The 12,284-nt window shown below is 41.6% G+C and overlaps 2 protein-coding genes across 3 annotated transcripts in view; one reads left to right on the top strand and one right to left on the bottom strand.

Moving 5' to 3' along the window:
• LOC148451022 (abscission/NoCut checkpoint regulator-like) overlaps positions 1-9,748 on the bottom strand; it is a 57,988-nt gene extending 48,240 nt beyond the window's left edge. The window contains exons 1-4 of one of the 2 annotated variants that reach the window (XM_088462365.1): positions 9,674-9,748; positions 9,341-9,399; positions 5,897-6,018; positions 1,197-1,253 (exon numbers count right to left, since the gene is read on the bottom strand). In XM_088462365.1, coding sequence (XP_088318491.1) covers positions 1,197-1,253; positions 5,897-6,018; positions 9,341-9,394 — 233 coding nt within the window. In that variant the 5' untranslated portion in view covers positions 9,395-9,399; positions 9,674-9,748. Of the gene's footprint in view, positions 1-1,196; positions 1,254-5,896; positions 6,019-9,340; positions 9,400-9,606 lie in introns of both variants that reach the window. The other variant, XM_088462366.1, reaches the window with a different exon arrangement.
• Positions 9,749-9,943: 195 nt separating this feature from the next.
• The window catches only part of DNAJC17 (DnaJ heat shock protein family (Hsp40) member C17), a 43,981-nt gene continuing 41,640 nt past the window's right edge, over positions 9,944-12,284 (top strand). Inside the window, exon 1 of the mRNA XM_088462364.1 lies at positions 9,944-10,102. Within this exon, the coding sequence (XP_088318490.1) occupies positions 10,010-10,102 (93 nt within the window). The 5' untranslated portion in view covers positions 9,944-10,009. The remainder of the gene's footprint in view (positions 10,103-12,284) is intronic.

The following is a 12,284-nucleotide window of genomic DNA, read 5'->3' as shown; positions in this document are numbered from 1 at the left end:
AATCGCACGCAGACCCACTGCAAACATATGCTATTGTTTGTAATCGCAATGCTGTCGCAGCCTAACATAAGGACGCCCACTTCCCCTTACTCACATCCGTAATACTTAGCAAGTATGCAAAAACATTGGTATCAACAAGTAACATAGGAGCCTCACGCACAATTGCTACAGGTCTGAACTTACTCAGAAATTGCTAACTTCATCACACGCAGTGTAAGCCCAAGCTACGTGTGCCATCGCAGTGGCCAATATATGCACGCCCCTGTAATGGCATTCAAACGCACCGACACGCCTGCGTTTCTCCGACCACCACCCGTTACCACCCCACAGTGAGAACTACACACGCTGCGATGCATACGCATGTGCATCCATCGCATCGTGGGTCGGCTGGTTACACAGGTCGTCTAATGTGTACCCAGCTTTAGCTGCAAGAATTGTGCTGGTTCATGCAACTCGCAGGCTATTATGTATAGAGATGAGCGGTTCGGTTCTGCTGAAAACCGAAAGCACCTGGACTTTGGTATTTTGAGTCTAAACAAGTCCCAGATCGGGTCACTTTGGGGTTTGAGTAGAAGAGAGTTCTGGCTTGGGTATTCCCGCGTGATTTCAGCTGCCAAAATTAGTCAAAATTCACTGGAACAAATGTTAAAAACCAAGTCTTAGCTGTTTTTATCAGAATGTAAAGAAATTCAGATCCAAAACACACCTGATGATTTAGAGCCAAAACGAAAACACGGGGATCTGCGCACATATCTAATTAGGTATGGGCCACATCATTGTTGCCAATGGGGACAGCATATAGAAAAGAGATCAAAAGACCTTTGTCCTGCACTATTCTGATGCAGTTTTCTTGCATTATAAGTCATTTAGATTTTAACTAAAATAAAACTCTTGGGTGGACAAGCCCCATGTGTCCAGCTGCTTTGTACCTACTGTCGTGTGTTGAGACTAAGTAACAATTAATAATCTATACCAGATTTTGTTCACCAGATCAACTGTCATGACAGTTCCCTTCTAGTATGATTGTCCATCGACCTGGCTTGGTGGTCTGGCTGTGTTTGAAAATGCAAGACTGAATTTATGCTCTCTTATTAATTAATTTAACATGCATAATCATTAACATATGTTTAAAATAATTATTACCTTTCACTACATCTTAAATATGTTAATTAACAGAATATTTACGATAAACTCACTTCTTGTAATTCTCTGGGGGAGACCAGTTGGATGCGCTGTTTGTTGTTCCCACTCCGCTAGAACAATGAAAGAAGTTAAATTGTTGAAATGATCATTCTGATATTTTTGAGTATTTGAGAGGTTTTGAGGAGGAGAATGACAAGAAAACTTTTATGATAATTCATCATTACTATTTAAATCTAGTATTTGCCAGCAAATTCTCATGTGGATGTCTGTTATTGGTCAGCGGAACGAATTTTACAAAGATAGAAGTAGCATCTAATATTGTGATGTATATTTTATATGTAGACATTGATCACCAAATGTCTTTATGAACAATATTTGCAGTTTTTCCTTCAGGGATTAACACAAAAAGATGCTTGGGGTTACTAACTCGTGAAAAAGGAACTTAACCCTACAGCAAAACTGAAAGGTTGCAACTAATATGAGCAGCGAATTTGTCTTGGTGCACCATCCACTGGTTTGACATGTATACTGCAACTTCATGAGACAAGATAAGCTGCCTGATTAGCGCTTAATATATAGTTGGACTTGCCTGCGAAATAGATCTTCAGATATATATATCTATGTATTTATATATGCATACGTATATACAGTCAGGTGCATAAATATAGGGACATTGACAGAATTTTCATATTTTGGCCTCTATTCACCACAACAATGGCTTTGAAATGAAACAAACAAGTTGTGCTTTAACTGCAGCCTTTCAGATTTAATTTGAGGGTAATTACATCCAAATGCAGGTGAACTGTGTAGGAAGTACAACGGTTTCTATATGTGTCTCCCACTTTTTAAGGGGCCAAAAGTAATGGGACAAACTAAACAATCCTAAATCTAACTTTCACTTTTTAATACTTTGTTGCAAATCCTTTGCAGGCAATTACAGCCTGAAGTCTAGAAGGCATAGACATCACCAGACGCTGGGTTTCATCCCTGGTGATGCTCTGCCAGGCCTCTACTGCAAATGTCTTCAGTTCCTGCTTGTTCATGGGGCATTTTCCCTTCAGTTTTGTCTTCATCAAGTGAAATGCATGCTCAATCAGATTCAGGTCAGGGGATTGACTTGGCCATTGCATAACATTCCACTTTTAGCCTTAAAAAACTCTTTGGTTGCTTTTGCAGTATGCTTCGGGTCATTGTCCATCTGCATTGTGAAGCGCCGTCCAATGAGTTCTGAAGCATTTGACTGAATATGAGCATGTAATATTGGCCGAAACACTTCAGAATTCATTCTGCTGCTTTTGTCAGCAGTCACATCATCAATAAATGCAAGGGAACCAGTTCCATTGGCAGCCATACATGCCCACGCCATGACACTACCACCACCATGCTTCACTGATGAGGTGGTGTGTTTTGGATCATGAGAAGTTCCTTTCCTTCTCTTCTCTTCCCATCACTCTGGTACAAGTTGATCTTTGTCTCATCTGTCCATAGGATGTTGTTCCAGAACTGTAATGGCTTTTTTAGATGTTGTTTGGCAAACTCTAATCTGGTCTTCCTGTTTTTGTGGCTCACCAATGGTTTACATATTGTGGTGAACCCTCTATATTCACTCTTGTGAAGTCTTCTCTTGATTATTGACTTTGACACATATACACCTACCTCCTGGAGAGTGTTCTTGATTTGGCCAACTGTTGCGAAGGGGTTTTTCTTCACCAGGGAAATAATTCTTCTGTCATCCACCACAGTTGTTTTCCGTGGTCTTCCGGGTCTTTTGGTGTTGCTGAGCTCTCCGATGCGTTCTTTCTTTTTAAGAATGTTCCAAACAGTTGATTTGGCCACACCTAATGTTTTTGCTATCTCTCTGATGGGTTTGTTTTGATTTTTCAGCCTAATGATGGCTTGCTTCACTGATAGTGACAGCTCTTTGGATCTCATATTGAGAGTCGACAGCAAATGATTCCAAATGCAAATGTCACACCTAGAATCAACTCCAGACCTTTTACCTGCTTAATTGATAATGAAATAACGAGGGAATAGCCCACACCTGTCCATGAAATAGCTTTTGAGTTGATAGTCCCATTACTTTTGGCCCCCTAAAAAGTGGGAGGCACATATAGAAACCGTTGTAATTCCTACACCATTCACCTGATTTGGATGTAATTACCCTCAAATGAAATCTGAAAGTCTGCAGTTAAAGCACATCTTGTTTGCTTCATTTCAAAGCCATTGTGGTGGTGAACAGAGGCCAAAATATGAAAATTCTGTCAATGTCCCAATGTTTATGCACCTGACTGTAATTGTTTGCGTTCAGGGTGTGCAACATTATAATATATATATATATATATATATATATATATATATATGTCATTTTGAACTTGAAGAGCCTGTGCAAATTCTGCTTAAAAAATGTTTTTGTCTCCATAGTTCATAAACAGTCTCTGAAAGTATTCTTGTCCCCCTAATAATATATTTACATACAGCTAATCATTTTTAGCTTGAGGAGCCTACACATGTGCAGAGTGTCAAGCATCTAGGATTCCTTTATTGCTCCTCTCCCTGATGTCACATTGAGATAATACATACCTCAGTTTCTTTCTAGGTGACTAAGCTATACAATATTGAAAACACAATCCAAATGCTTACAGTATCATTGTTCTGGCATCACACAAGAACTAACAGACGGACAAACAAAAAATCAGAAATGAATTTTTTTGTCTCCATAGTACATACACAGTCCCAAGGAGTACATTTCTCCAAAAGCCAGCAATGAGATTTCTTTACGTATGGTATATTTTATCGGCTTGGAATAGGTTTATTTCTTCATCCTAAACCCAAATATATACACTATTGCCGTCTGGCCCATTCAATAGAAATATTATTATGCATACATATACAAGGAAGAGTGTGGTCAATCTTACAGTGTGAAGTGCTTTATTGCGACAGGACATGAACGGTTTAAGTACCTGATCCAATACCTCCTAGAAATGACTAGCTCTGTGCTGTAACCTGCTGGGGCTCTATCAGACCACTACCTCAGGCTGTGGGAGTATGAGTAATATAATATAAGGGCATCATATACTTCAATTAGAACCAGGTGCTATCCAAATTGGATTCACCCCAAAGACTCCTAAATAAATAAATAATTATATCCAAACCTGAAAGAAACTGGGAGTAACCCTCTTTTAGGTCTAAATAAAGTGCATTATGTGACTGGATGTCAGAAAAACTAGTTATTTTATTATATATAGTATCAATTAGGTGCCAAAGCCTACACCGGGCAATTTTAAGCAACCATGGCACCCCAGGAAACTGCACATATAGCTGAATATGCGCATATGTAATGACGAATATCAAGAATCCACACAGCGTTAGTAGCAGCAACCAATTAAAAAGTGAAGGCACACAAGACGAATCCTAAGACAAGCAGTGCATCAGGGCAGTACAATGATTGCCAATACTACTTGGCTCCAAACAGTGCAGTGCCAGTCATTCACATTACAGATGTGTCCTCATACATTCTTGCTGCAGTTGCGCCAAACAGCCCCTCTCAACACGCCAGGTCCTGTGCAACTTTTGTTAGTGCCAAGCATGATTTTTGCCCTAAAATGCCTCTTAGTTGCAATGTGATGTGACTAGGATGCACCAGGAGACCGTGCTGATTAATTTGATATGTGACACTTATATATCTGTGTGCGACTGAGTCTGAATCTATATACAAAATGATATGTTGTGAGCCGCACACAGGTATACAAGTGTCACATACCATATTTAATCAGCACAGTCTCCTTACGCATCCTAGTCACATCACATTGTGACTAAGACACATGTTTGGGGAAGAAAAAGATGCCTGGCAATAGCAAAGTCGCACGGGACCTGGCGCCTCACAAGATGTAGGAGGACACATCTGTTTGCTCGATTAGCAGTGAGATTACACATTAGGCCTCCAGAATATGGTTGGGAAAAAAAAAAGAGGGGGAGTTGGTCAGACCAAACTTTGATCGACAGATCACTGATCTGATCAGAGGTGTGAACATTAAAGCTATGACATGGTTGCTGCATTGTCTGCCGATCATTCAAAACATGCCTTTGTCACCAAATAATTTGTCTATGCCGCCTTCTTGTTCTACCTGATTAAATAAACCTGAAACATGGTTAAGCTGTACCAAGTGTGCAATAACCACCCCCAGCGCACCTGCTGCACAACTCACTTAACATCTCGTACACCAAAGGCCCAGTGTACTGTCTGTGGTTATATACATACAGTACATTTACATCATACCGTCTGTTAGGTTATAGACCCCAGTGTTCTTCCCTGGTCCCTCTACCAATAGGTCACTTGCCCAGGTGCACTCCGCTATACTCTGCTAATAATAGGAACCTAATTACTTTAACAGGGAACATGAGGCTGCACATACAATGTACATACATGATGATTCACCAGTATCAACTTCCCACACCACAGGTTTACAGAAGGAGCCACTAAATGAGCCAAAAGCAAGAAAGTCTAAAGTGTTGATTCATTTATGCTCATATATATTTTTTAGTATAATAAATGTGCATATTTTTTATTAAAATTGGTGTTTTGTTATCTTTTTCACAGTAGTCATCCCCATATGCTAGCACCGTTTCATTTTTCTCATTTGTTTTTCCCTGATGGAGTTTAGCCGATCTTCATTAGAGCGGATGCGTATTGAACAGTTTCAATCTTTAGTGTTGCGCTCTTTATCGCTAGATCCTTCATTGCACACGCGCTCACCTGCTAATAGTCTCATTACATTTCTTGCAGATTTTTTGCTTGGTGTTACCATACGTTGGTAGAACTGCACTAAATCCAAGACATCCGGCACAGAATGAATGTCCGCAGGACTTACAGCCACACTGGAAAAGGGATAAATTGATATAACATGAGTTTTGAAGCTGCCTGTCAATCGCTGCTAGTAACAAAAACCTCCCTGCCATTATTTATAATGCAGTGATCCTATTCAGCGGCAGATTAGCCCTATTTGCCATGCGAGCTAATGGAGTTATTCCCTCCTTACCATTTATGGCAGGAAGAAGTGCGCATAGTTATCTTAAGAAAGCAGATAAAGGAACAGGAAAAGGGAGCATGTTCTACTATCCGCCATTCATTCTCCCCCATCTACTTTGGTAAGATGATGAAGACCAATTATCATTATGCGAGCTTAATCACTTTCCACTCACCTGTCAAAAGCAAAATGGAGGAAAATCCCTATTATGAATGTAGACACATTCTTGGTGTCTCCATTACCAGTAAAGAGCAGAGTGCTTCAAATTAAGCAACAACAGATTTAGCTTGAATAGTTAGGGTTAAATTTACTAAAAAGTTGCTGCTGCTAAAAATGATTTTACATATTAGTATTTTCAAGTCGCATTCACAAATAAAAATACTTATGAATTTGTTGATTTGTAATACTTTCTGTATATTTTTCAAGCTTACTTTACCAAACGGAAAACCCCTCCAAAAACATTTAATGCGCGATCAATTAAAAATACATAATTATCCAAAGAAATGTTTAGACTCACATGTAATAGGCTCTAATTTGCTGCTCCGGTGTGATTTAGCCGCTAGATTTAAAGCAGGAATCAGCCTTAAGGCAAAACCAGGTTGTTTTTGCAATAAAATAAAACTAATTATGAATTTAAATATAGCAGCTATATCACTGCAATTGCGTAGGGACCAGCAAATAGGCCTCAAGATGGGTACACACTTGGCTGATGGGTTGACCCGCCGACCTTTCTAACAACTGGTAAGTCCATTTACACACTTACCAATTGTTCTGCCGATGTGTCTGCACTGTCAGCGCTGACATCACAACTGGGTGGACATTTCACAGATACATCAGTGGTACACACCCGCCAACGCGCTCACAATATATCGCCCAGTGTGTACCCAGCATTAGTCTCATGCTCTTTCTCAGACAGCTTAGTAAAGTTATGATCAAGGCAGTCACATGAGCACACAACTTTAGTGAATTCCACCTAATAAAAGCTAATCTCTCCACTGCTTTTTCTTCCAGATAATTAGCTGCAATATTTGGAAATTTGGCCTTACAGGCTTTGGAAAGGAGAGTAGCTGAATCATTTTAGGAGGGAGGTGGACGTCTCAGCTGTTGGATCAGATGCAGTGCTGGTTTCCCAAAAGGAAAGATCACCATGCTAAAGGTCTATTAGATTCTAGCTTAGCAACTGGTATAACAAACTAGAGACAAAATCAAATAGAAATAAAAGAAAAAATACTTGAAAGATCAGTTAGAAATATTTTCCCTTTGGACCCCTGTTGACACATTACATAGACTAACAGTGGAGCATCAACGGAAAGGATTCTGATAACTAACAATGAAATTAAAGTAGAAATTAATAATAACAAAAGAGAAACCAGTAACGCTGGCCAAGCACTGGTCAGTTTATTTGTATAGTATGATTATTACTAAATTTGTAAACCACAACTGTGGTCACCTCCTCTCATTCCCACATCCAAGATTTCTCCCCGCATCTCATTCCCACATCCAAGATTTCTCCCCGCATCTCTTCCCACATCCAAGATTTCTCCCCGCATCTCTTCCCACATCCAAGATTTCTCCCCGCATCTCTTCCCACATCCAAGATTTCTCCCCGCATCTCTTCCCACATCCAAGATTTCTCCCCGCATCTCTTCCCACATCCAAGATTTCTCCCCGCATCTCTTCCCACATCCAAGATTTCTCCCCGCATCTCTTCCCACATCCAAGATTTCTCCCCGCATCTCTTCCCACATCCAAGATTTCTCCCCGCATCTCTTCCCACATCCAAGATTTCTCCCCGCATCTCTTCCCACATCCAAGATTTCTCCCCGCATCTCTTCCCACATCCAAGATTTCTCCCCGCATCTCTTCCCACATCCAAGATTTCTCCCCGCATCTCTTCCCACATCCAAGATTTCTCCCCGCATCTCTTCCCACATCCAAGATTTCTCCCCGCATCTCTTCCCACATCCAAGATTTCTCCCCGCATTCTTCCCACATCCAAGATTTCTCCCCGCATCTCTTCCCACATCCAAGATTTCTCCCCGCATCTCTTCCCATATCAGGCTCTCTCCCCGCATCTCTTCCCATATCAGGCTCTCTCCCCGCATCTCTTCCCATATCAGGCTCTCTCCCCGCATCTCTTCCCATATCAGGCTCTCTCCCCGCATCTCTTCCCATATCAGGCTCTCTCCCCGCATCTCTTCCCATATCAGGCTCTCTCCCCGTATCTCTTCCCATATCAGGCTCTCTCCCCGTATCTCTTCCCATATCAGGCTCTCTCCCCGTATCTCTTCCCATATCAGGCTCTCTCCCCGTATCTCTTCCCATATCAGGCTCTCTCCCCGCATCTCTTCCCATATCAGGCTCTCTCCCCGCATCTCTTCCCATATCAGGCTTTCTCCCCGTATCTCTTCCCATATCAGGCTTTCTTTCAGTATCTAAACCTTCAAACGGGCCCTTAAGATTCACCTCTTCATAAAAGCCAATCAGCCCACCTCACAACTCAATATTCTTCCCCTCTAACCTCCCACTACTCTCTTTCCTAGTTCACTCATCTGGTTATGCCCTCCATTCTTCAGACTGTAAGCAAACGGGGCACGGCACTGTTCTCAACTCCTAGCACTATCCCTGTCCCCAATGTGCTTCTGTTCCGTCTTCCATTACGAGTGGGACTGCCCACAGGTGTACAGGGGAAATCCCCAGTGGGCCCTACACACACCTCTAGGGGTCATAACTTGGTGGAGTACGATCATGGATGAACTTGGCTGCTTGCTTTGATTCTATGGCAACTGCATGAAGCTTACCATTCCTGCCAATCAAAGTGGATGGTCCTGACACCCCTTTCCCCTCCTTTATAAAGGGGCCGTGTTTTTTGCGTGTCCTCTATAATGGATGGCCAAGTCCTTCTGTGGTGGCTGGCCACACCCTCTAAGCTTGGGCCCCTACAACTACATTCTGTGGTGGGCCCTTCTAGCCCCAGTCCGACACTGCTCCCATCCCTACCAGCACTTTTATCCCATGTGTCTGCTTACTTGTTGTGTATGGGATCATTGAATAGAGATTTACTTCCTAACTGCCCCCTTCCCTCAAGTGAATTTTCATTACTTGCTTTTACGAGTCGCTTATAAATTATAATAATACATGTTTGTAAATCATCAGGCTGCACCTGTACTCACCTCTTTTTTGAAGATAGAGAATTTGGTTGCACAGCTGAAACACCTTCTATCCATTGCACCTGTCAAATAACAAATATACAATGACATTTGGATTTTACGTCATATAATCCCATAATCTTTGAGATACTGCACCATGTTTATACCGTATAAAGAGAAAATAAAATTGACACTTTCTTCATCATTCATCAATTTTGCACTTATTTCTTCATAAATGACAAAGGATGACATCCAGTAAACATAATACATGCTTCATAAAAACTAATAACCTTAAGTCAAGACGTCCTTGTACAATAAATACAGTAACGTTCTGATTTATACTGTATAGATCGCTACCTTATAACACTACCAGACAACTTTCAGGAAGTTCACTGCACATCACAGCGCGGAGTCCTGGGAGCTGTAGTCCACTGGCTAATGTGCCGCTGCTAAGAACCATGGCAAACTATACAACGCTAGCATACGTTTCCCGGCGTTCACCTCGCAGTGAGCCGCTCAGAGAGATGACAGCCTTTTCGCTGTGCATGATGGGAATTGTAGTTTTGTAGGTAGGATATTTTCTTAGTAAGCGTTTTGAGCTCTTTCTTATAAGAACTACATGTCCCAGGAGCATGTGCAGGCGGCGTGTACAGTTTGTGAAGGGAATGATTTACGTTTAGAAAGAAAATAACAATGGCCACAGGAAAAATGTCGGCTTCCAAGGAGCTGCTGCAGATGGACTTGTATGAGTTGCTGAGTATAGAATCTGATGCAACTCAAAAAGAGGTGAGAAAACTCCAGCATGATGGGAGCATTGTTCTGAGTAGGGTCATATCTGGTAGGAGGTAGTGAATAACTGTGAAATTAGTACATATGTGAACAAATCTTAGAGAAGCCAAATAACCAATGTGCCTAGTTTTCTTTACCATTGATGTCACGTCTGGCACTTCTTCTCCTGACTCCTTAAATCGATCAAGCTGACTTCTAAATCTGATTGGCAGGTTTTTGTATTCTATGTAGTTTTGCCCACGACTGTATTACTGGGCGTGCAAGTAAGAGATGGGCATCTTTAAGAGTAATGCTGCGTACGCACGGTACGATAAGCTGTCAGATTTTAACGATAACGATCCTGACGTTAGTCGTTAAACTCTGACAGTTTATGGCCCCTGCAAACGACCATACGATGGTCGATGCGCGGCCACGTATGGTCGTTATCGACCAACTACCGTCATCTGTGCCAGCAGGCAGACCTGGTCGATATCGACAAGGTTATCCTGCTTGCTATAAGGACCTATGGGTCTTGGATGAACATCGCACATGATCATCGTACCGTGTGTACGCAGCATAAGTATGACCATGTATGGCGATGTAATGAACTGTCAGTTGCTCGGGTCAGTATGCAAACATCCAAACAGAATCTTCTAGATACTGCTACAAGTGTCATCATCGTAGCATATCATTGCATATGTTTATGCCAAGCCTCCAGTAAAAGCATATGCTTCCTAGGGTGTATATATGAGAATACTTTTAAGTCAAATAATGTTGCATCTCCTTTCCTCAGTTTGATATTGCCATCGTACCTCTAGGTGTAAGGAGACGCAAGTATAAGATGTGCACCAATCCAGATGTGGACACATTCCAGTGTGCCTGTGCATTACGAAAATGCATATTTGTATGTCCAAGTGAGGCCCAGTGTGTGTTACCAACTTAGTAAACAACAGAGGGTAGAAATCGCATAACCTGCGCTTGGTTGCAATCCAACAGAAAGGGGGGGATTAACCCCTGTATTTCACTGTTCAAATGTTCACTGAAACTAGGTGAATCACCTCACTGAAAACCTATATCACTCATAAAATAAGAGTGGAAAAAGAAGATGTGCATATAGTGAAGCACAGTTTTATTTAGCATAAAAGAATAAAACACATTAACAACATCCCTAATTAGATGAATGCCCAAAGGCAGAGGTGTGCAATTACCAGAAGGCTGTTAGGTAACAACCTCAATGGGCGCGTAGTGTATAACCTCAGCATAGGTCCCGGGCACTCTGCTGATCAACATCCATAATTCCAGCCGTCAGGGTCTAGCCAGCCTCCGTCCAAATCGGGTGTCCACCTCCCCCACCAACGCATTTCGACCCCTATTCCGGCGGTCTTTCTCAAGGTGTCCAGGTAGTGGATGCTGCTCCCACCCGCACTAATCCTATTTAAACCCCCCTCAACTAATCCTAACATCGTGTTACCAACTTGTTTTGTTAATCATGACGTTTACAATTCTAAGGGATTGATTCAGTTAGTTGCAAGGGGAAGAGTTGCTCCTCATCTTACCTTCGTGGACCGATCTTGCCCTGGACTTACAGATTTTAGTAAACAGCCCTATGCTGCTGTGAACAAAACTCAGCGAGTTCACAGTTACCATGTGGCAAGTCTAATTGAATTGACCTCTGTATGTGTGTGACTTCTAGGAAATATTTATTTATTAACAGTTTCTTATATAGCGCAGCATATTCTGTTGCGCTTTATAATTGGAAACATTAATAGAACAAAACTGGGTAATAACAGACAGACATAGAGGTAGGAAGGCCCTGCTCGCAAGCTTACAATCTATAGGGAAGTAGGCATCGATACACAAGGACAGGTGGAAATATGACCCTAGAATAGTTTATCTTAAGTCTTGATGCTGTCTATGTAGTTGAAGTCTTTTAGGGCACTTCATTTAAGGTGTGCTCTCACACTTACTAATAATGCGTGCTCTTTACTGCAAAGCATATGCCTGATTTATAATTAAGACGGAACTTGATCACTAACAAAATGTGGCTTTAATAATCTTTTCTTATTTTGCTTAAATAAGTCGCAAATGTTTTCGCTTGAGTGTTCATAGACACTGCGGCTATCACAACAAATTGAAATGAAAGCATGGGGTAGGCCATGATATGAGGGGAAGAATGAGGTAGTTGCAGGTAATGAGTGGA

The sequence above is a fragment of the Taudactylus pleione genome, unplaced genomic scaffold (genome assembly GCF_031769625.1).
Source record: "Taudactylus pleione unplaced genomic scaffold, aTauple2 ptg001208l, whole genome shotgun sequence".
Taxonomy (NCBI): domain Eukaryota; kingdom Metazoa; phylum Chordata; class Amphibia; order Anura; family Myobatrachidae; genus Taudactylus; species Taudactylus pleione.
The sequence above is the reverse complement of the archived record's forward strand: the minus strand, read 5'-3'. Positions and strand labels throughout refer to the sequence as shown.